Raw genomic sequence first — 24816 nt, 5'->3', positions numbered from 1 at the left:
CAGTATGATAAGAAAACACAAGCTGAAGACGTAGTTGTATAGATTTGTAATCACATATTAAACCTCTATGGTGTTTTTAGTCCTCGGCATTTCAGACTCAGTTGAAGAGATGTGTCCTGGGATGCCGCGGTTGGACGGCCTGATGAAGGACATCAATGACATGGCTGAATCTGGAGCACGGTACACAGAGATGCCTCACGTGATCGAGGTGGTGCTGCCCATGTTGTGTAACTATCTGTCCTACTGGTGGGAGAGGGGACCTGAGAACCAGCCGGCCAGCGGGGGCAGCATCTGCTGCACCACCGTCACCTCGGAGCACCTCAGCGTCATTCTCGGCAATATCCTCAAGATCCTCAATAACAACCTGGGCATTGATGAGGCCTCCTGGATGAAGAGGATTGCAGGTGGGCCTTGATTATTGCGGCTTAATATATCCCGAGGCCACAGTAGTCTGCCTCAGCACACTCAGTCTAATATCTTTATTGTATCAAAAACATAGGCAAGATCTTTTTATGTAGTTATTTTTCTAAATGACAGTGAAATAGTCGCCCCATCCCACAGGACTCCTGCATGAACCACGGGACCTGCATGATTACCACTGCAATTTTATCCTGTATTGGCAATTCAGCATTGTGAGGATAACTGTAATGTCTTTGTATAGCCATGATGTCTATTACTGCTAATGCTGACTGTCTTGTTTTGTTTTTTTTCTTCCCAAAAATATGAAAAGTTAAATGCAAGGAGCTTCATCTTTGAGTTTAGAACAGGAAATTTTGTAAATGTAAAAGCTTTCATGGTTGAATTGCTAGTGTGATGTACTATTATTTAGAATTAGGTGACATATTGGAATTTATTTATATAAAATGCTACTGAAATGCTAAAAAACTTTCTGATATACCAACACATTTGAAATTAAATTGAGCAACAGTAATAAAGTGACTTCTGCCTTTTTTTCACTGTTTGTGTTCACAGTCTATGTGCAACCCATCATCAGCAAGGCTCGTGCAGACCTGCTCAAGAGCCACTTCCTGCCTACACTGGAGAAGCTGAAGAAGAAGACGGTGAAGGTTGTGGCTGAGGAGGAGCTGTTGAAGGCGGACAGTAAAGGAGACACCCAGGAGGCCGAGCTGCTCATCCTGGATGAGTTTGCTGTCCTCTGCAGGGACCTGTACGCCTTTTACCCCATGCTCATTCGCTACGTAGACAACAACAGGTTAGCTCACCGACTAGTGGATGACATGGGGCACGTGTTCGTATGAAAGAGAGAAAACACAATCTCTTCTGCTCTCTGCTGCAGGTCCAGGTGGCTGAAAGAACCAGACGCTGACTCCAATGAGCTCTTCAGAATGGTCGCTGAAATCTTCATCCTCTGGTGCAAGTCACATGTAAGTTTTCTGATCTCAACTACGCTACGTGTTGGACCACAAAAAAACATTAATGGATTAGGCCACTGATACAGCATAAACTAATTTAATTTAGCATTTGTCTTTCTTCAGAATTTCAAAAGAGAAGAGCAGAACTTTGTGGTCCAGAATGAAATCAACAACCTTTCCTTCCTGACTGGAGATAATAAAACTAAGATGGCGAAGGTAGGATTTATATCTACTCACTACTTCTCACATCATGTGTAATGGCACCTTTACCCGCTATGTCAAAAAAATAATATGTGTTAGTGAAATTCTTCATGAAAAAGCAGCTCAAAAAATGATAAAAAAGATAAGCAAGATTTTGGATAAGCACGATATGTGTTAACATTTTCTCTGCCATGTTAACTTTGTGTACATGTGCTAATACAGTATGTTAACATATAAACTGTCCAAGAAAATCTTAGAGGGGCTCTGTGTAAACTTACATATGCCGTACAGTACACACATGTGAGAACTGTCTCTTGTTGAAGCTTGTCTGGATCAGACTTGTGAATGAGAGAAGTAATAGACAACCTCTTGCTAATAACATGATTATAATGTAAATACAACTGTGTGTGTAAGTGTGTTTGTGTGTGTGATCTTACGCATGCATGCCTGTCACAGCAGATGACAGAAACTAACAGTCATCCCTCAAAAGAAATATTCCCCTGCCAACTTTCACCCTTTATCAGTATTAAAGGGGTTTTAACACTTTATTTCTTTGTCTGCCTGGTGAAGTTGTTTAAAGGCAAACAAATGGTTTTCATTGTAGTGCACGACCACGTGAGGACTATGTGCCTCCATTAATTGCCCTTTCATCCTTTTCTTCTATCTGCTTTTCTCTTTCTGTATCTCTTGCTATCCCTCTATCTTGAACAGTCCTTTAAGGAAAAGGTAGAGTGATGCAGTGCATGAGCTCTTTACCTGCCAGCTTATTGGCTTATATGCGCCAGTCATGAAGCAGAAAAGCCAATAGCTTATAGCTGTGCATTATAGTCTATAGTGTAGTGATATATTATGTCACCTGATTATTTGTGGCCTTTGCTTCATTCATCACCATGTGTGACACGGTAACTTTGGTCATTCTTCATTGTGTTTAGGGGCGGGACACATCTCATGTGGAGTAATGAAGCCCGGCCCTTCTGTAGCAAATCATGCAATCACATGCCAGTGGTGTGTTTGCAGTTGATGAATTGTTGTTGTGTGTGTACTGTGTGTGTGTGTGTGTGTGTGTGTGTCAGTGTATATATTTATCAATATGGAAATTTTTCACTGAGCCGGCTGCTTTACTGTGAGTCAATAGTGCAGTTTTCTCTCACTGGTAACATCTTACCGTTTTAACAGAGCTCATTCTGCTTTTCAGCTGAGGTGTTAGACTTCTAAATACTTAAGTGGCACAGATTTAGTCTGATCACAGATTTTGCCAAGGCTGAAAAATGAATGCCTCAGTCGCCCCTGGCTTTTGTTCAAATACAGTATTAGTGCTCCCACTGTGAAATAAGCTCCAATAAAATACTCTCAAGGTATCAGTTCAGATGTTGAAAGGAAGTGCTTTAGTGCAGCATTAATCTAAGCAAAAGGGAAAATAGTTCTTTTTTATATGTATTACCTTAAAAGACCAGCTTATTAAGTTCCCATAGCACTTTTCTTTACCATTGTTTGTTGTCTGAGGTTAATATCATGATATGTTCAGTCTGGAGGACAAGACCAGGAGAGGAAGCACAAAAAAAGGCGTGGCGAGTTCTACTCTATCCAGACCTCGCTGATTGTGGCTGCTCTGAAGAAGATGTTGCCAATTGGCCTCAACATGTGTACCCCAGGAGACCAAGAGCTCATCTCCCTGGCCAAGACTCGCTATCTCTTGGTGAGACGACTGTTAAGTCGCAGCCTGATTTAAGATCCATCTTTTAAAAGACAGATGACAACAGCTGCATTTCAAAATGAGAAAGCTTTATATTTGTGTATACTGTAGCAAGTTTTTCTTTTACTACTATTGTTCAACAGAGAGACACAGATGATGAGGTCAAAGACCATATTCGGCAGAATCTTCACCTTCGAGAAAAGGTGAGCATGTTGAAATTAAGTTCATTATCGGAAGTGGTTATCTTTCTTACACTTTATACTGTCTACTATACAGCTCTGTGTTTGACACCCTTCTCTAAAACAGTCAGAAGATCCTGCCGTGAGGTGGCAGCTAAACCTTTACAAGGACATAGTGATGAGGAGTGAGGGCCCTCCAGACCCTGAGAGGGTGGTGGACCGTATCCAGAGGATCTCAGCAGCTGTCTTCAACCTGGAGCAGGTCCAAAAAAAAACACATTCCCAACCACATTTTGAGCTGCAACTGACACTTGGTATATGCTGTTGTCAATAAACAAGCGTGCATCATGCAGAGAGCAGTGAAAGAAGACTGTTGTTGAAGGAGATCACCAAACATACAGCTAATGGCACTTCAAATATGCTCCCTAAGACCGATGATGTTTAGGTTATTTAAGGTTTTATATGATGCTTTTTGAGAACTTTTGCCCAATGTGGCCATTCATAAATCAGTTCCTGCTTCAGAATATTGTGAGAATATGTGATATATGAATTATGCATGTTGGTAGGTACAGCCACAAAAAAGCATATAGTCTACTGCTTGTTACAACCTGTTTTTTTTACTTGTTTTGACACGGGCGACGAACTACAAATTGTAGTGATCCTTAACAGCAAAGGTGCACTGGGCAGCTTGACCATTTCTGTACCTCGCCTTAGGCACACGATGGGTTCACAATGAGTCACCAAAATACAAAACAGTAGAGATGAGAAAAATACTATGTGTGTCTGATGAAAATGCCAGTTCTCAGCAGTGAGGTTTTTTTTTCTCCATGTTGCCTGGTAGAGAATGCACTGATTAATAATGTGATCTTAATGCTGACACATTTACTCCCATTAGGTGGAGCAACCACTGAGATCCAAGAAATGTGTATGGCAGAAGTTGCTGTCCAAGCAGAGGAAGCGAGCGGTCGTAGCCTGCTTCCGCATGGCTCCACTTTATAATCTGCCAAGGTATTACTGTATACTTACAGAGTTTACACATCTCTTCTACTTTGTAGCTCTCAAATTATGATAAAGAGGCTTGTAATGATGAAACATTAGCAGTGGCACAGAGCTCCCTATGGTTCTGCTAACAGATGGGAACTAGTGTAGCAGGCGCTGCAGCATCACCTCTGTTTGCTGGCCAGATACCACCACACTTTCTTCTTCTTCTCCTCTCTGACTCACAACTCCCATTTTCTCTCTTCCTGGGTTGTGACCCTGCATTAATGCACAGCCTCCCCCAGTTTGTAGGACAAATGTCTGGCCCGCAGCTGTTATCAAGGAATAGAAAAAAGGGACACTAGCAATTTCATGCCCTGCTGCTCTGTAACTCAATCACAGGAAGTCAGGCAGAGAGCTACAGTAGGGAGGAAAACAATTATAGGAGACCAACCTGGGGGTGGCCATCCTCAATATGTACTCAGACGATGCCGCCTGCCTGCCTGACAGCATGACTCATTTATTCAGAGTTGTTGACAGTGAAATATGTCCCAGCATAGCTCATAATTATTAGGCAGTATTTACAATGCAGGCACAGTTGATTGTGTTTTGTTTGGAGTAATAGATTCCTGTTTGAGGGATGAATGTGAAGCTTCTGGATAATGTCGACTTTCTCTGAGTTTCACGCATTCCGATGTCATCTTTTCTCTGTTGTCTTTCTATTCAGTCTGAATCTTTGTTCTCTCTTCAATGTCACACTGTACTGTACCTCCCCCCCTCAGGCACAAAAATAATAATTACTTCCTGAATGCCTACCGACATATTTGGCTGGAGATAATGCATGAGAACTCAGACTATGACAGTCTGCTCTCCATGCTGACGGTAATGTAGTGTTGATCCAATGTTGTACACCTTTCTCAACTACCCCTCGCTTTCCTCCAGGCACGGTTTATGTGACAAATCTTAACTCCCATTCAAATATTCCCACTGGTTTTTCCACTGGTCTATCTGTTGGTCCAACAGTAAGTCAGAACAGATCTAACTCAACTCATTTATCTAGTCTTAAATTGAAAATTTTGCATGCTGATAAGAGTTGAGGGCTAGATTTTAAGAAAAAAACTATCTGACTAGATCAACAGTCTGGCAGAGAGAGTGTGTGTCACAGCTCTTTATTTGTAATCAGTTTCCTCTGAGGTGACCAGTTGGATGTGCCAGTACCCTACACTAACCAGTATTAACCTCTCCTAAAGGGACTTCCTCCCATCTTTGCTCTGCTCCTATCTAACCCAGGCTAATCTCCTCTCACCCCTCCCTAGGCATCGCTCTATTAACCTCTTCCTCCTGGCCTATCAGAGAATATGGATAGAAACAGAGGAGTACTCTTTTGAGGAGAAGCTAGTGCAGGACCTTGCAGTAAGTACTTATGTCGTCCCCCAGTGCCCCCGTGCCGGTGCCCGTGTGCTGTGGGGGCGCTGAGCGTTGCCCTTACCACTCTCCTTTACTCGTGTCATTGTCTAAAGTGCTTGAAAGCGCCCCACTCACGTCATGTACCACTGGGGTGCCCTGGCACTTTCACAGTTAGATGCCCATTTTTAGCAAGCATGACATCACCGCTGATGTCAGAGCCAGTAATGTACTGTCCTGTAGTTTGACAGCATCCAGCAGGGGTAAGAGAGCATCCACTCATGATGCTCCGACTTACCAATGAAATTTATGAAAGTTGTGGTGTCTTTCCTAAATTTTCACAATCATACAACCTCACTGTCATACATTGAATTTGTTGTAATGAAAGCAGAGGAAATATAGAACGTTCCTGCTTTCTTTACAGCCTCGCCAAAGTGCTTCAAAATTGTTTTGCACTTTGTAGCGCATGAGAATCTATGGTTTACATAGATTGATTAAAATGCTTACAGGCTTTATGAGCTAGAGTTTAATGAATTCTGTTTAAATGTTTCTGTAAATGCAGTTTTATGATAAGAGGCTATCATGCAGGCACTTTGGAACCACGCGCACAAACCGCACTGTCCAGTGGGCATGTTTTGGTTTTTTTTTCAACAATGAAATGAAGATAAAATCTGAATTAATACAACTTTTGAGAATCTAATATCCTTTTCACCCTTTTAATAGTCATATCTTTTTCACATTATGTGGATTTAAAGCCACGGGGCATCACAAAAGAAGTTAAGAGTAGAACTTTCTAGCCAACCACAAACACATATTTGCAATCCCTCAAAAAATAGTTCCAATGTGTCTGATATCATGAGTGGTCTCTGCTCCTTCATAACAATAGAGTGGTTGAAGACAGAGCGGTCATGGAGAGTCACGCTTAACTACATTCTACACCCTTAAACCCTGCTTAACATCACCCTCTTTGTGTCAGATGTGTGTGTGCCAGCATGTGTGCGGATGTGTCTGCGACTGACTACATGTTTATGCTTGTAATTCATCATCTGCATGCTACCAGTGTATCCAATCAATGTCTTTTTCCTGATACAACTTGATTCTCTTAAGGTAAGTGGTGTATAGCAAAATGAGTTAAATAGTACAGCACTATCTATACAAAGTGCTTTCACATTTTAGTGGCTCATATGAGTTGATATTGAGAGAACATGCCTGAGCTCCAGTATTGACTTGTATGGATTTGTCCAGAAAACGCAGCCCAAAGTGGAGGAGGAGGAAGAGGAGGAGGTCAGAAAGCAGCCTGACCCTCTTCACCAGCTCATACTGCATTTCAGCCACAACGCTCTGACTGAGTGCAGGTAAATACACACTCACTGTCACACACCTGGCACCAGCACACTTTGCTCCATCTGTGCTGGATAATAGTTTTGGCTTGCCTCTCAGCTAATAAAGAGTTGCATTAAGCTAATAATCATTATAATCATTGCCATATATTTCATACTTGAAAGAGAAACACAAGCACTTTTTTTACTGTACGTATATTGCAGTGGCTATAAATATGATCACGTGTGATTGTGTGCTAAACAAGGTTTAACTTGCGGATATTTATCTCCCTTTTTCGTTAGTTCTTTGGAAGAGGATCCCTTGTATATTGCATATGCAGATATGATGGCAAAGGTATTTCATTCTCTAAATTGCTTCTACCGTGATGTATGCTGTTTAGCAAAGTTTTGCAGGTTTTACATTCTGTTTTCTCTTTCAGAGTTGTGCAGAAGGTGAAGAAGAAGAAGATGAGGAGGGAAAAGAGAAAACATTTGAGGTGCTATTGATGTCTCAGGGATATATACTGTTCTGCTTTTCACTTTGTTTTTGAATCGTACGCAGCATTAGTGCATATTATGATGTCCTACAGGAAAAGGAGATGGAGAAACAAAAGATGTTGTACCAGCAAGCCAGACTGCATGACCGGGGGGCTGCGGAGATGGTGCTCCAGATGATCAGTGCCAGCAAAGGTAGGAGAACGCACATTCACCTGTCCACCTTCATACAATTAGCACCTGTGATATAACTGTGTTCTATGACTTGTGGTCATCAGGTCGACTCGGTGCTATGGTGACTTTCACCCTTAAACTGGGCATCTCTATTCTCAACGGGGGAAACATACTGGTCCAGCAGGTACACAGACTGTAGCTCTTCATGCAGATATTGTTTGGTTAATAGCATCAACCTGCTATTTATTGTATTTTATTTTTTTCCTTTGTGATCAACTTTTATCTTGATGCAGAAAATGCTGGACTACTTGAAGGAAAAAAGAGATGTTGGATTTTTCAAAAGTTTATCTGGACTGATGATGTCTTGCAGGTAATGAAGCCAAATGTTAGTTTGTTTCTCAACTGCAACGTGAAAAATATAATGCTGAAATACTGAATATAAAAATGCAGGTTAACATTTTTCAATTTTTGTTCTATTCGTCATGTTTTGTTCATCTTTGCCAGTGTCCTGGATTTGAATGCTTTTGAGAGGCAAAACAAAGCAGAGGGTCTGGGGATGGTTACTGAAGAAGGATCAAGTAAGTGAGGAGAAAAAACAAGGAAAACTGTCCATCTGAGAGAAGTCTAGTTGTTCACTTGTTCTTTTGTGCACTAGAACTCTTGATCATGTTGATATAAGGATACAGAATATTTCTTACCTCAGTATAGTACAGACTTTATTATTTGCACTTGTATTACTGTAATGAAAGAGCAACATAGGTAAGACCTCAATGCTGAAAGTTCAGCAAAAACTTTACTAAGCTCCATGTTGCTAAAAGCTGAACCATAAACTGTTGCTATTATAGATCTGAATATCTTAAGATGAAATACATATTAAAAAAATCATAGTTTGCTTTCTGTAGCATAAAGACCATTTCCCACAGCAACACCAAAAGTTTTCAATCACTCAGTGTTACAGTACGTGGTCCAAACCATAGCAGTGGATTTGTTTACTCTTCCCCACATCAACTGTAAGTGATATCACCAAGCAAATGTTTAGGACTCTTATATGACATGTCTCATTCAGACTCATGCCTTCATTGCTCCTTAGTCAAGCTTGTAATCGGCCACAGGACACAACGTTCGCCATTAGCTTGACAAAACTCTCTTTTGCTCTTTAGTTGTTGTACGAACCCATCTCCATATCATGTATGTATCCTGTGCGTCATGTTGTATGTCATGATGTCTTAATATATTCATCATGCAGGTACACTTGTGCTACTGTATGTCCAAGTCCTGTCCAGATCTTGTCTACCAATTTAAAGCACTCACAGTCACAACCGCATCCACATCAAAATCCACTTTTTAATCAGAGGTCTCTATTTGATCCGATGGGTTGCATACAGTATATAAATATGTTTTTTATCATGCATATTCCAGCTCATTCTCACCTCATAAGCTCAGGCATAAGTGAAAGTGACTGTTAGTCTGTCTAACCTGTAGTCTAAATACCTGCCTAGCGAGCAGACTGTACTTTTAATACTTTATTTAACTGTAACCGCATGTCAGTGTCGCAAATCAATGTGAGTATGTTAAGATATATCTATAGCGCTATCATTCTCTCCTGTTTCTACTTCTTCTGATTGAATCTCAATGTCTTCTCCTTTGCTTATGTCTGCTTTTTTTTGTTTGTTTGTTTTCTTCTGATCATGTTTTTTATCACATCGGTTGCAGTCAACGTGAGTGAGCGGGGTAAATACATGGTTTAGATTCTACTCATTCTATGCAATGCTGACATCTTGATTGCTCTCCGTTCATCTCCTTTTCTTCCATTCCTCCTAATCCTTCTCCCTCCCCTCCCTGTCCTCCTTCTCCATTACCCTGAATGCAATATAACCACTTTATTTGTACCCTGGACTGAAGGAACACATGCATGCTTCTCTGACATCTGGATAGATTGTTCAGTCCGTGGTCAGGTGACCCAAACTGACTCAAATCTTCTTTTACAAGAAGTCAGTGCTTGTCATTTGTGTGGGACCTTTTATGTTCATTTTGATGACACTAACCAGCGTGTACTAAGACTCAAATCTCCCAAAGCTTTGTTTGTAAGAAACAACAAAGCTTTGCTGGTATTAAATAACAGAGCTCAGTGTTATTCCTATTATTAACCTTGTTTTAAGTTTTCGAGATGATGCACTATACCTGGTCTGTGTATAGTGCACATAATTTGATGCTGTTTGACAAGTGGACAGCAGCTTTATGAGGAAGTGAAAGCTATGTGAGCTGTAATGCCTGTACTAACATTAAAATGATGAGTCTCTGACCTTCTTATCATTGAAAGGGACAGTTAATCTTATTTCCTGTCCCCAGGTTCCAAGGTACTGCAGAATGATGAGTTCACTAAGGATCTATTTAGGTTTCTGCAGCTTCTCTGTGAGGGTCACAACAATGGTAGGTGGATGCTTTTCCATACACCAAAAATAAAGAAGAAGTCGCCTTGAGCTGAATGTCTCTAAACAACATAGTTTTAGAGGCGTGGTGATATGAATTATTCTTTTTCCTGATTGTATTATCTGTTTTAGATTTTCAGAACTTCCTAAGGACTCAGACAGGGAACACAACTACAGTCAACATCATCATTAGTACCGTGGATTATCTACTAAGACTCCAGGTGTGATATTGCTACAGAGAGATCCAGAAAAATATATGTCATATATTCATTCATGCTCTACTCTGTGCTAAATGTATTTATTTTTCCTCTATTAGGAATCCATTAGTGATTTCTACTGGTACTACTCTGGTAAGGATGTTATTGATGAGGCTGGTCAGAGGAACTTCTCCAAAGCACTGGCAGTGGCTAAGCAGGTCTTCAACTCTTTAACTGAGTATATACAGGTACAGTATCTGGACCACAACAAGAACTCATTCAAACCAAATTGAATATGTGCAAATAGGATATTTCTGATGCTGTGACTGTCTCTGCTTTCTCTTTATCTAACCTGTGCTGTTTGCATCAGGGTCCGTGTATTGGGAACCAGCAGAGTCTTGCTCACAGCAGGCTGTGGGATGCAGTGGTGGGCTTCCTGCATGTTTTTGCAAACATGCAGATGAAGTTATCCCAGGTAATTACTCTTTGTCTGCAATATAGCTCTGGTGTTGATATGTATTTGTCAAGTACTTTACCTAAGTTCACCTTTAAATTACTTGTACTTTACTTGAGTATAGGGCTGCAACTAATTATTATTTGTATTATTATCTATTAATCCGCTGATTATTTACATGATTAATCAATTAATCATTTGGTCAGTAAGACATCAGAAAATGGTGAGAAACGCACATCACAGCATCCTGTGTCCAAGGTAACATCCTTAAATGTCTTATTTTGTCCAACCACGTAGTACAAAATAAAAAATTTACAGGAATATAAGCTAAGCGTCTTAAATTTAGAGCCTTGAACCAGCAAATGTTTGGCATTTCTGCTAGAAAAATCACTTTTCGATCATAATCATGATTATCAAAATAGTTACAGATTAATTTTCTGTTGATAAATTAATTAATCGACCAATCATTACAGCTCTACTTCCATTTTACGTGACTGTCTACTTCTACTTCACTACATTTCAGAAGAAATATTGTACTTTTTACTCCACTACATTTATTTGACAGCTACAGTTACTGGTTACTTTGCAGATTAAGATTTAAGTTTATTTATAAAAAATATGATTATCTTATAAAGTATGATACAATATTATAGATAATAAAAATAAGATTCATTAAGATAAAATGCTGCTTATACATGAAGAAAATCAGTGATCATAATCCAATAACATAAACATACAGTAATGTACCCCAGTACACCACCACCACCCACTACGACCACAATAATAAAATAAAAAAAAGTAGAATTATCACCTTTCTGATAATGTCAACAAAAACTGAAAATGTATAAGCTTCATAAATATAGAATTTATGGCAGAGCTGTTGTATTGGATTGCATTAGATTGCACAGGTGTACCTAATGAAGTGGCCGTTGAGTGTATATAATAATTAAAACTCCGAATAGGGCCATTCTGCATGATTTATACTTTACTTTTGGTATTTAAGTACATTTTCTTAAAAATACTTATGTACTTTTACTCAAATAAAATTTGAAATGCTGGACTTAACTCGTAATGTATGTCTATATGGTGGTAGTAAAAGTAGCACTTTTACTAAGGTAAAGTCTGAATACTTCATCCAGCACTGGCATTTGTCTCTGTCCACCAGAGGCTCCTTTTAAATATCTCTTGCCACTAGAGGTCTCTCCAGGCTCAAGGATAACCTCAGGCTACTGCAGTACAATTACACATGTCATCTCACTCAGCTGTATGATATATGACTTCATCTATAATATTTCTTTCATGCCCAATAAGCCAGCCGTGGGATAAAATCCAACCACCTAACCTTATCTCATGGTCATCACAAAGGGCTCTGTCTGACAGTAGAAGCCGGGATGAAGGAGAGCACAGGTGGACGGGTTTAGCGAATGAAAATGTGCCTCATATTCATGGCATACTGAATACAGGCTCCGTAGAGACCCCAAATGAGTCAGGCTGACCTAGCCATCTGCTCTTGGACAGTAAAATAACATTAACCCTGGTGCTGATGGATGGATGTTACCTAGACGGGCCTTCTGGGCCTCAGCAGGGCCATTGTGGGTCCGCACAATCTGAGGTAGCCTTGATCTCACCAAATACAACTTAGACAGTATCCTTACAGGGAGGCCATCAGCAGTCTGTGTGATATAGTGTAGCGCGAGTCACAAGGTTTCCTTTTTCTGTCTTCATCTCCCTAACAGGACTCCAGTCAGATTGAATTATTGAAGGAGCTGCTGGACCTACAGAAGGACATGATCGTCATGATGCTGTCTCTTCTCGAAGGTTTACTTTTTGCTGACTCACTATATGAGCTGTACAGGCAGCATGAGTTTGCAAGGATATTGTTGCTTTTAGGACTTTCATTAAACATGTGTTTGCTCTGAATTTAATCAAATATTTACCAAAGCAGCTTTATATAATCTGCATGGAGGCTGTTGCTTTTTACTTTGTGTATTGACACACTTCACTTTGGCTACTTTCTCTATCATTTCACAGGTAATGTTGTCAACGGTACCATTGGAAAACAAATGGTAGACACCTTGGTGGAATCTTCCAGCAATGTGGAGATGATCCTCAAATTCTTCGACATGTTCCTCAAGTTGAAGGACTTGACCACCTCGGACAGCTTCAAGGAGTACGACCCTGAGAGCAAAGGTGTTATCTCAAAGAAGGATTTCCAGAAGTCCATGGAGAACCAGAAGCAGTATTCCCAGTCTGAGATTGAGTTTCTTCTCTCCTGTGCCGAGGCCGATGAGAATGACATGTTCAACTACGAGCAGTTTGTAGAGAGATTTCATGAACCTGCCAAGGACATTGGCTTTAATGTAGCTGTGTTGCTAACCAATCTCTCAGAGCACATGCCTAATGACGCTCGCCTCTCGACGTTCCTCGACCTGGCTGAGAGTGTTCTTAGCTACTTTGAGCCTTATTTGGGTCGTATTGAGATCATGGGTGGAGCCAAGCGCATTGAAAGAGTGTACTTTGAAATCAGTGAGTCGAGTCGTACCCAGTGGGAAAAGCCTCAGGTCAAGGAATCCAAGCGGCAGTTCATCTTTGATGTGGTCAATGAAGGTGGCGAGAGCGAGAAGATGGAACTGTTTGTCAACTTCTGCGAGGACACCATCTTTGAGATGCAGCTAGCTTCTCAAATTTCAGAGCCGGACCCAGTGGAGCGTCCAGAGGAAGATGAAGATGACAAACAGAGTGTGGTGGAGAACCAGGAGGAGGAAGAGGAGGAGAGTGTGATGTTGGAGTCTTCATCAGCCTTCACAATCGCCTGCATCTCCATGAGAAAGAGCCTCGGCCACTTCCGCCAGCTGCTAACTCTCAAGAGCATGAGGCGGCAGTACAGAAAATTCAGGAAGATGAGTGTGAGGGAGATGGTGCGAGGCTTCTTCTCTTTCTTCTGGATGATCATCACAGGCCTCTTCCACTTTGTCTATAGCCTCATTTGGGGTTTCTTCCACATCTTGTGGACCACTATGTTTGGGGGTGGCCTCGTCGAAGGTGCCAAGAACATGAAGGTGACAGACATTTTGGGAAACATGCCTGATCCCACTCAGTTTGGGATCCATGGAGATGTGTTAGAGACAGAGAAGATGGAAGCGAATGAAGCGTCAGCACTGGCAGAGATGGGGCAGATGGCTCAAGGGGAGGCAGCAGAGGCAGACCTGATGGCTGAGTTGCTCAACATACAGCCTAAGAAGGAAGGAAAGCACGGGACCGAGCCGGGTCTGGGGGATGTGTCGGAGGTGGTTGTTGGGGATGCTCCATCCATAGCCAGTGCTGTCAGGCAGAAGAAGGCACAGGTCAGTACTCATGTTAAATCAAATGGAGTAAGGATAGTTGTGCTATTAATCAAGTCTTAATGAATACTGAGATACTACAACAGTGATGTTTGCATTTTCACTTTCCCACACATTTTCACTTTCCCACACTTTTCATTTAGCAAGCTGTTGAAGTAATTGATCCTCAAAACAATAATCCATTTGTTCTAGTTGGCTGCAAAGAAGAAGGCTTCAAATGGAGACTACAAGTCCGATTCAGAAAAAGGAGAGTGAGTATCTTTATTTGTTCACTGTTCATTCTCAGTGGAATTTCAATTGATGTAATTCTTAAAACCCCTCTGTGTTGAGTTTTCATGTGATTACAGCATTTTTTAAATTTTCCTAGACAGTCAGCTATCTAACAGGACTTTAGTTAGCTTCTGATGGGATGTGAATTGAGATCCAAGAATACACTCTGTATGTTTTTCTAAGCATGCATATAAATCCCTCTAAGGGCCAAATCCACAAAATGATTGTGCAGCATTTGCGGACGCTAAACCTGTGTAAATGAGACAAAAAGATGTGTGTGTAATTCACAAAGCACCTGCAAAGGGTGAAAGGCACCACAAACTGCACTGCCAAGAAAATAACGTCAAGGTGGACCTGTTCCATTTGCATGTGTATAAATTAGTTAATATTCATACATTTAGCCCCAAAATTGGCCCCTTTCTATGAAAATAAGCCTTGTTGCAAAAACAGGCTAATCCACAAAGACCAGCGCTAATTGCCACATGCAATAAGGGTGGAGTTATTAGCGTCTTCAGATAGTTGGTGTTAATAGCGCAAACACTCACTCCTCACTCACTCTCTCTCTCTCTCTCTCCAAATCTTAAAGTTTGTGAGGCATTGAATGACATTCAATTGATATTCATTGATATCAATGGTGAAATCTTCAGTTACACATTGGGGGGGATCAAGTGGGTATTGTGTGGTGGGCTTATCTCAGACCTTCAGCTACTTAAAATAAAAACGTCCTGGCAGCTCTGATGGAGCTCAGGATTCGTATGTAAGGGCTGCTTTATTACAAATGATTCCACCATATAAACCTGGAATCTGTGTAACAGCTGACCTGTGTAGTTGTGAACCAGAACACAGAACATTAATTACCGTCAGATCCTGACTGTTCCGGTGTTAATGAAGTTACTGCTGCTGTGCCGCTTTCGTAAATGCACACAGCCTCTTTCTCAGTGTGGAAATGCACTCATTGTTTCAGCTGCTGTGTGATTCTGCAGCCAGCTGTGAAACACAGCAGCTGTGGGCAACAAACAGAACATCAGTACTGATGTTTCTGTGAAATCCCGGATACATACAGTTACACCTGAACAACATTATTGTAAGATTCAGACATTAATCTAACACATTTCAGACCTTCCTGAGTCACGTTAATAGTTGTATTTTGTATTTGACATTTCAGTAGATTATGTTAAAGATGCAAAATACTTGAAAGTTGGTTTGTGATTGTGGAGAGCTATTCGTGTGTGAACACTTCTGCTAATTGAAGATGTGCAATTTGAGGCTTTTGTGCTCTCTGCAGTTTTCATTATGGACCAATCTGTGTGCTTAAATGTGGAAAAAAGCCTGAAACACTAGAAACCGCTCCACTCACTCAAACAGACACAAAACAAGGGCAAATTGCACTCAGCTGCAAAACTTTGCACGGGCATATCATTAGTGCAAAATTTTATGTGAATAGGACCTTAAAATGGGGCAGATTATGGGTGCAAATGATGCACAATTCACAGTGCTATTAGCGGGCGCAATCCATTCTTTGTGGATTTGGGCCTAAGTGTATATGTTTGTATCTCTAAGTGCTTGTGTGGTTCATGTTTTCGTCATACGTGTACGTGTAACCTTGCTGCAGCGTGTGTCAGTCTGTCACTAATAGAAAGTTTCCTGTTGCAGTTCAGATGACGGTGAGAAGAAGGACCATGACAAGTCCAAAGACGAAACCCCTCCAGAGCTGTCAGTGGAGGAGAAGAAAGCCCCGAAGAAAAGGCTCGGACAGAAGAAAGAACCACCAGAGGCCTTCATGGCCAGCTTCTTCGCTGGCTTGGAAATCTACCAGACTAAGATGCTGGTCAGATATTTCCCTCCTATGTACAGCTGTTTTTAAAACAAATTGTGAAAGTTGAGTTATATTTGCTAGAAATAACATATGACATTATTATTTTTCACAGAACTACCTGGCCAGAAACTTCTACAACCTCCGCTTCTTGGCACTTTTTGTCGCCTTCGCTATCAACTTTATTCTTCTCTTCTACAAAGTAAGCTCATCGCTAAGTTATCATGATATATACTGTACAGTAAAGGGGTAAAACACTGCTATTAATGTCTGCTTTTGATAAATACTCTTAAATAATTTGTTTTTCAGGTGACTGGTGATTACTCGGATGATGAAGACCCTTGGAACGGTCAAGGAAGAGCTGGGGAGGAGGAAGAGGAAGGTGCCCTTGAGTATTTCGTCCTGCAAGAAAGCACAGGTTACATGGCGCCAACGCTTCGCTGCCTGGCAATACTCCACACTATCATATCTTTCCTGTGTGTAGTGGGATACTACTACCTGAAGGTACAGTTACATCCACCGACAAATAAACGCAAGGGTACATTATGACTTAGATTTAGTATTTTTGGCAGGCGTGCCTCTTGTTAAAGTTGTTGTTATTGTTGTTATGTTATGTTATGTTATTCAAATCATTTTTTTTCCAAGCAGAAAAGATGTTCTTCATTGTTTTGTAATATTTCATCAATGGTTTTTAGCCTTTGACTACACAGCAAGTTGTTTCCTTTATTACACTGATGATGCAGCCAAATTCCCTGTGTGTCCAAGGTGCCTCTGGTAGTGTTCAAGCGTGAGAAGGAGATAGCAAGGAAGTTGGAGTTTGCAGGCCTCTACATCACAGAGCAGCCGTCTGATGATGACATCAAAGGACAGTGGGACAGACTGGTCATTAACACGCCGTAAGCCAACTACAGTTATTAAATTCTGAGTCATAATCTTTTATAGACAAAAGTTTAATCCTAATTTGTTTTTCCGCTCTTTTTGTCAGTTCTTTCCCCAACAACTACTGGGATAAATTTGTCAAACGCAAAGTAAGTGGCTTATGTTATTTTAGTCTAATCTGTTGTTCACTGAAACCATAAGCCAAAACTGATGATATTCACTGAATGTCAGCTACAGTGTCACCCTCTTCTCTGTTCCTGTTTTGCTGCTATTTGTAGGTGATCAAAAAGTACGGAGACCTGTATGGAGCGGAGAGGATAGCGGAGCTGCTGGGGTTGGACAAAAGTGCTCTGGATTTCAACCCTACAGAGGAAACTGTTGCCAAGGAGGCCTCACTGGTGTCATGGTGAGACATAAGACAGATAAGGAGCAGACAGACTGAAACAGCTTGGAGCAAAAATAGAGGTCGAAGGGAAAATATGAGCCCTCATATCAACCATTCTCTTTTGACAGGTTGAGCTCAATCGATACAAAGTACCATATCTGGAAAATGGGGGTGGTGTTTACGGACAATGTAAGTTTACTTTGGGATGATTAATAACGCTGATTGTGGTCTGATGGATGGCTGAGTTAATGATTTGATGGATGGACGGATGATTGGGTTTGACGGATGATGGTTATGATAGGACAGATGGATTTTGATCAACTTCTCATTCTCTTTCTTAACCAGTCGTTCCTGTATCTAGTATGGTACACCACTATGTCCATTCTGGGCCACTACAACAACTTCTTCTTTGCCGCCCATCTGCTGGACATCGCCATGGGCTTCAAGACCCTCCGCACCATCCTGTCTTCTGTCACACATAATGGCAAACAGGTGAGAAGGAAGAGGATGCAGGTCTTGTTTCAAGCAGCAGGGGTCACTGCAGAGTTAGTGGTTGGGATTGGGTTGGGGTTGTAAACGCCGCCTCGGTACTCTGATCTGCAGCCACAACCCAGTCTTATCACTGTTTCCATGCTCTCTGGTAGTCATTCTTGTTCTTGTCCCACTGATGGCATGTCTGAAATGAGTGCCAAGCCTCTTGTCAAATTTAAAGGCAAAGAAACAAAAAAAACTTCAGTGGGATTCTTTAAGCAGCAAGATTAAAACTGCTTTAAGCATTTTTGACCACCAGGGTACAGAAACACAATTTCAGCGACCAAGCCCTTATATGCTATTGGCCTATAAAAGGCTTAGGTTATGCCTAACATATTAGCAAACTGTAACGTATTTACACATACAGCAGACACAGAGCAACATGGGCATCACAGTGGACTAATCCGACTCACCTTTTAACTTTAAACTGCTTTGGTCCACCAGTTCCTGTGAAAAATATCTGTCCCACTTTCTTCTTCAAGGATGCGTCATCTAATAAATATTGTATGTGTTGTGTCAATTCCTGTACCTTTGCATGTCTCCCTCGTGAAAAAATTGGGAGGAGATGCAAGTGAAAGAAACGAGGATGCATAAATGGGAATTTAGATGTGCCCAGTATCCTTTGACATTTAAGTTCAAAAGGCAAAATGCCTTCATTTAAATCCCACTTCTGACTGTGAGTTCTTGCAGGGATTCTTGTGTCAATTGTCTGGAGGCACAAATCAAAAGTTAATGTCACTACAATCTCCAAGGGTGGAAATACACTAAAATGGCGAGGCCTCCAGGAGTCGGCCAGGAATGATTGATCTGCTCGTGGGCAGATCAATCATACCATCAATCTTAATGCAGTTTACAGCTGCTTCCACTGTTATTGCTGTTTGGATTTATTAGTAAACCCATGTATAATCTGTATCAGTTTACATTAATTTATAATAAAAATACAACTGATCTGAGTGATTGGTTAGCACATTAAAGTTTCACAGAGAGCTCTTCCATCATATTCCTAGTGATAGATTTGATGATTTTAACAGAAAATGAATGCTTGCTGCGTTTGGTGAGTTTCTACCACAAGGAGGGAAAATAGACAGATGTTCCTAACCAGACTTTGCTGAGTGATGTCTGTGTTTCTCTGCAGCTGGTGTTGACGGTCGGCCTGCTGGCAGTTGTAGTCTATCTCTACACGGTGGTGGCCTTCAACTTTTTCAGGAAGTTCTACAACAAGAGTGAGGATGACGATGAGCCAGACATGAAGTGTGATGACATGATGACTGTAAGGATCAATCACACACCCCAGACTGACTTATACTGTGGCCTCTTTTCTTTCAATTTTAAGACATGTTTAGGCTAAATGTGGGTCTGCTGCTTAAACTCATGCTCAACTTATTTCCACAGTGCTACCTGTTCCACATGTACGTTGGGGTGAGAGCAGGAGGGGGCATTGGGGATGAGATCGAGGACCCAGCTGGTGACCCCTATGAGCTCTACCGTATACTTTTTGACATCACCTTCTTCTTCTTCGTCATCGTCATCCTCCTGGCCATCATCCAGGGTGAGTCCCGGTATTTAAATGATCACCTGATGACTTTTGAATGTTTTTTTTCCACCTCACGACTCCTTTTTAAGCTAACTTCAATGAAATTTACTGTATGAGTGTTTAAAATAATTTAATCACTGAATTTATCTAGAGTAATCTACCTGCTTTAAAGCCTCAGTAAATTACCACAAATATAAAGATGAAGACTCCCCTCAGCCTCCCCATCACAGTAGTGTGTACACATTACACTCTGTACTATATTTTTAGGAAGTGAGGGGTGTAAGATTGTGGCTGTATTGATTATATAGATACAGTATATACAATATTCTCACAGCAATTCCTTTGTGGTTGCAGGTTTGATCATTGATGCCTTTGGAGAGCTGAGAGACCAGCAGGAACAAGTCAAAGAGGACATGGAGGTGAGAGTAGATTTCATTGAAGGGGGGGGTTTAGGGAGAAGCAGGGGTGGATTTGGGATGTTGCTCTTATGCACTGAATTGTGCTGAAATCTACAAAAATACTGCAGATAAAATGCATTTCTTTTTTAAAATTTATTGTAGAAAGTCATTTTTAAATATGAAATGAAAATACAGTCATATTACTATCATATTATATTATATGAATTAATTTAAACACAAAATGCTCTATGTATTGACCTAAACTGTGCATGCATATTTGACTAAGATCACCACAGAACAAAGCAAATACAAGAAAGGAATTGATCCTAATCATGCAGAAATTTGTCTTTAACTGCGTCTCAAGCCCAAGCCAACATAACCTTGATGACATCATCTGAGTTATTTTCTCAGACTTTAGAAAGCTCTCTAAAGAGCCACAAGGGGACATTTTACAACTGTTCACGAGCTGAGTAACACTAACTGTGTCAGATAAATTTAGCTTCATGTGTAAAATTGGTGGAGTGCCCCTTTAAGAATAATGTGAAATATCCTCTTTATTGTATATAAAACAAAGGAGAGCAAGCGCTATAATCATCTCTTTCCTTTTCTGTCCTCAGACCAAGTGTTTCATTTGTGGGATCGGTAATGACTACTTCGACACAACACCTCACGGCTTTGAGACTCACACCTTACAAGAGCACAATTTGGCCAACTACCTGTAAGTATCCCTCTTTTAAGCATTTAATATAATCTTTTTCCCCAACATGTATTGCATTTTCTCTGTAATTTAACCATATGATTGATGGCTTCAGCACATTACAACAGATTTAGGGCCAAAGTCACTAACAGCCCCAGTGATCCAGAACACTAGAGCCCTTCAGGTATTCTTTCCATCTGTCGCTCTGTTTCCCCTGCACTCCCTGCTTATCCAGTGTTTCTGTATAATGCCCGTGACAATAGCAAGTCTCAGTCCATTTGCGCTCACAGTCAGCAGGCCGGAGGATACGAGAGCGACCTCATTATGTTGCTTCATTACTGTTTAATGCCATGAACTTTATTGGAAAATAGGTTTATGATAGCGTGTTCTCATACAGTATTCATCATGATTTGGCATGCTGTGATGCCCACAGAGATGCGGCGGCCCATTGAATTTACACTTGGTTTTGGAAACAACAGGTGATTCGAAGATGAAGATGGGATGGTGTTACTTTGTTAAGACACTTGCGTCAGAAATTGTGAAGCCTCCTAGTAACACAGAATGTCACATTTCCTGTGAATACGAGTTGTAGCCATGCAAAAGTCCCTCAGCAAACCCTTTCACCACTCTTGTTTTGTGTTTTAATTGTGATGAGATGTTTATGTAGGAAAATGTGAAAGCTTGTCATGTTTTTTTCTTTATTTTGGTGTGACATTTTTGTTTTGTCTCATTGGCCTGACCTTTTCTAAAGGTTCTTCCTGATGTACCTTATCAACAAGGATGAGACAGAGCACACCGGCCAGGTACAGTATAATTCTACACAAATGACCTTTCTCTGAGGAATCTTCAATCGATCGCAAACAATTAGACAATTATGATCATCTCACTGATAGAGATACTGTGGTGGTGTGTCTGTGCAGACAAGCTAACTGTCTGAAATTGCTACATAGAAATACTTGCCACTCTGTTGGTCTTATAAGAGGAGCAAAAAGACACAGTGCACAATGGTACAGAGGGATGTTTCCACAAAACCATCTTTTACCAAATTGCACACACAGCCGTGCAGAGAGTGGGCATCAGCCACTTTACTTTATAATAACTGTTGTAATGACAATGCTGATGAGAATTGTAATCATAGCTGACTAAATCTCCAGCTTAAACTTTCACTTCCAACAGCTTTTTAAGAAAATTGTTATTATTTATGTTATAATTAAAATGTCGGCTTTTCTGATTTTGTATACATGTACAATACCAGTCAAAGTTTTACATACAGTATAACTTTATGTCCATAAGCTGAAGATCTGAAGATTATGAATAACACTTAGATGTCTACTTACACATCTTGTTTGTCTGCATTCAGGAATCATATGTGTGGAAGATGTACCAGGAGCGCTGCTGGGATTTCTTCCCAGCTGGAGACTGCTTCCGCAAACAGTACGAAGATCAGCTTGGATAGAGCAGATGCATCCTCTCTACCTCTATCCATACCAGGTGGGCTGCTGGAATACGTAGTCCTACACACAGCTGCTGGACTGAACACCACACAGTCATCCCACCAATGCTTTGGGATGACTTGAGGAGAGACAAGGCAAAACTACTTTTTTTATCTAAAAAAACATAAACCCATGCCAGATGTACCTTTGTCACCATTGGTACAGTGCCGGTCTATGAGGAAACAACCTGTAATTTGCCCAGACATTTTGGTTCTTTAGTTTTGGGACTGGTTTTTTGACAGCGTGTTGCCTTTTACTCCACATAACCCCAAATCATTGCACAATTTTGTTTTTCTTTTTTTCTTTTTGAGAAACACTGGGTTGTGTGGGGTTATGGGACAATGTGTCAGTCATATTATGCACAAGAACCCAACTTCAATATTTTGAGAATGTTGAACTTGAGACTTAATGCCAAAAGAAAAGTGGAGGAGTACAGTAGATTTACATAGTGCGCGAAATGTGATTTAAGAAGTTGTTGTTTTTTTTTTCAGATGTTGTAACCTTGCATATCAAGATGATGTTTTAGAATGAAGAGGCAAAAAGGTTTATTACGTAGGATTTTAAAAAAAAGCCTATTTTTTTCATGAAGTGCCTTACAGTACTGTATCTACATTACAATGAAGCTATGCAAAACTTTTGTTTTTTTCTTTATTGTATGTAAGTACAGTAGATTTCCTGGAGCAGTAACAAGTATCTGTCCAGATATGTAGTTTGTGGCTGAACTTTTTCATTTGAACATGGAAAAACAGCATTGGTTTGATTTAGTTATTTATTAATTTCTATTTTGTTTTTTGTTGGGTTTTATTTGCTGAATGCAGCATAACTGCAAATGTTCAAGGTACAAAGTGTATAAATGACACACCAGAATTTACTGAACACCTTCAAGCAAGAACAAAAATGAAATTGCTATTGTATGGCCATTTGTATGTAGTAGCTTTGCTGATCTGTGCATTTTCTTTTGATGGAAAAAAAAATAAAGAAATCAATGCCAGAAATGTTGATGTTTAAACTGTTCCTTTGGATCTGTAAACTCATATTTTATATTCTAGATACCTTTCCCAAAAATATGTATTTTTAGAACTGTTCTTCACCCTGTTCACTCATTTATTGTGAGACTGAGAGACAGTGAGTCATCTCAGTCCCACAATCAGAGATGCAACATCTGTCCCTGCGGCTGATCCAGATCTCAAAATAAGATGCCTACTGTGTGTATACAAACCTTTGGCTTTAGCTGTAAGTTAATTTAACTCATCCAAAACCTTAAATCTATATCATACTGTAAGTGTGACCATCTTGTAGCTTTAATTATGGTGTAATAATAAGCACTGGCTATGCACTCCTGGTTGGTCAGTAAGGTAGGATGAGGCCTCAGCAGGCCGTATAATGGAGTTTTAGCCCTGTTACCCATGGTGCCACCTGTCAGCTCACATCATGTCACCACACCTCAGGCACCATACAGTGCTGCAGCCTGCTGCTGCGAGCAGCTCTGTCTCAACTTCCCGCATGTTGACTGGCCTTTATTGTTCCAGCACACTGTGAGTGAATTGAATTTTTAAAATTAAAAAAAAGTTACTCATAAAAAGTGACTCATTTTCTTCCACAGTAATTGCAAGATTAAAAAAGCCACATTTGTCACTTATTGTTTTTTTTATAAGCTGTGACACAGTTTAGTAAATATTTAGTAAATATTGTTTTGAGTGCACTGTGTGACGCAAATATCACACAAAACTCAGTGTAAAGTTTCAGACATTATATTCTATGCTATAATAAGCAAAGGAACTCCTGCATTATTGAGGATATTATGTGGCCATTACTGCAATGGGTGAAAACAATGTGTGAAATTGGTGATATAATCATTCTCAATAACTTGCCATAATGAAAGCTGTGGGAAGCCATTCTCAACATGAAATAGCAACAGTCAAGCCATCTGATAAACAGAGATATTATACCTATTAAATTATAGTAGTTGTTAAGTCTGGAGGCAGCAAAATGAGGCTAATTTTAATTTTACTCTCAAATGGCTTTTTGAGGGAATTTATGCTTATATGCCCATGTTTCAGCAAAAAATCAAATCATTTGACTTTTCTTGCTTTGAAAATCAGGTCAACATTATATTCTGTTTCCAACAAACCAAACAAGCCTAAAATATGTTAACATAATGCACAAATAGATAACACAATCTGGTTTATGTAATGTTCTTGTCCATAATTTTGCCCACTCATTATTTAGATATTAGCATGACTCAAACTATAAATACATTCTGCTCCATACAAGCACATTGACAGTAGCCTCATGGCTATATCTTTAAAGAACTAGCTTGATGTTTTGGGAAATGCTAATGCTGATATTTGCTTTCTTGTGGTGAGTTAGATGAAAATATGGGTGTCACTCTCATAGCTGTCAATCCACCAGTATCTGTACAACCACTAATTTACATTTTGTACACATTGGCTGATTCATTATACCTTTGGACAGAGCCAGCTAGCTGTTTCCCCCTGTGTCCAGTCTTTGTCCGTGCTATGTTAACTATCTGGCTGTAGCTTAATATTTAATTAGAGAGTGAGTGAGAGTGGTATCAA

General features: G+C 40.3%; 1 protein-coding gene across 1 annotated transcript in view; it reads left to right on the top strand.

The window, feature by feature from the left end:
• The window catches only part of LOC121880709 (ryanodine receptor 3-like), a 114333-nt gene extending 91099 nt beyond the window's left edge, over positions 1–23234 (top strand). The window contains exons 66-102 of the mRNA XM_042388170.1: positions 81–404; positions 973–1213; positions 1298–1385; positions 1497–1589; positions 3100–3270; positions 3411–3470; positions 3574–3708; positions 4342–4454; positions 5741–5837; positions 7074–7183; positions 7451–7502; positions 7588–7644; positions 7738–7837; positions 7921–8000; positions 8110–8186; positions 8321–8394; positions 10166–10246; positions 10378–10466; positions 10562–10690; positions 10813–10917; positions 12633–12714; positions 12928–14240; positions 14430–14488; positions 16161–16335; positions 16436–16522; positions 16630–16824; positions 17086–17216; positions 17306–17348; positions 17478–17605; positions 17713–17773; positions 17930–18076; positions 19251–19385; positions 19508–19664; positions 20004–20068; positions 20665–20765; positions 21496–21547; positions 22105–23234. Of these exons, the coding sequence (XP_042244104.1) occupies positions 81–404; positions 973–1213; positions 1298–1385; positions 1497–1589; positions 3100–3270; positions 3411–3470; positions 3574–3708; positions 4342–4454; positions 5741–5837; positions 7074–7183; positions 7451–7502; positions 7588–7644; positions 7738–7837; positions 7921–8000; positions 8110–8186; positions 8321–8394; positions 10166–10246; positions 10378–10466; positions 10562–10690; positions 10813–10917; positions 12633–12714; positions 12928–14240; positions 14430–14488; positions 16161–16335; positions 16436–16522; positions 16630–16824; positions 17086–17216; positions 17306–17348; positions 17478–17605; positions 17713–17773; positions 17930–18076; positions 19251–19385; positions 19508–19664; positions 20004–20068; positions 20665–20765; positions 21496–21547; positions 22105–22200 (5303 nt within the window). The 3' untranslated portion in view covers positions 22201–23234. The remainder of the gene's footprint in view (positions 1–80; positions 405–972; positions 1214–1297; positions 1386–1496; positions 1590–3099; positions 3271–3410; positions 3471–3573; positions 3709–4341; positions 4455–5740; positions 5838–7073; positions 7184–7450; positions 7503–7587; positions 7645–7737; positions 7838–7920; positions 8001–8109; positions 8187–8320; positions 8395–10165; positions 10247–10377; positions 10467–10561; positions 10691–10812; positions 10918–12632; positions 12715–12927; positions 14241–14429; positions 14489–16160; positions 16336–16435; positions 16523–16629; positions 16825–17085; positions 17217–17305; positions 17349–17477; positions 17606–17712; positions 17774–17929; positions 18077–19250; positions 19386–19507; positions 19665–20003; positions 20069–20664; positions 20766–21495; positions 21548–22104) is intronic.
• Positions 23235–24816: the final 1582 nt, after the last annotated feature.

This window comes from Thunnus maccoyii, chromosome 16 (assembly GCF_910596095.1).
Source record: "Thunnus maccoyii chromosome 16, fThuMac1.1, whole genome shotgun sequence".
In the NCBI taxonomy this organism is placed as follows: domain Eukaryota; kingdom Metazoa; phylum Chordata; class Actinopteri; order Scombriformes; family Scombridae; genus Thunnus; species Thunnus maccoyii.
This window is presented reverse-complemented; position numbering and strand designations above follow the sequence as displayed.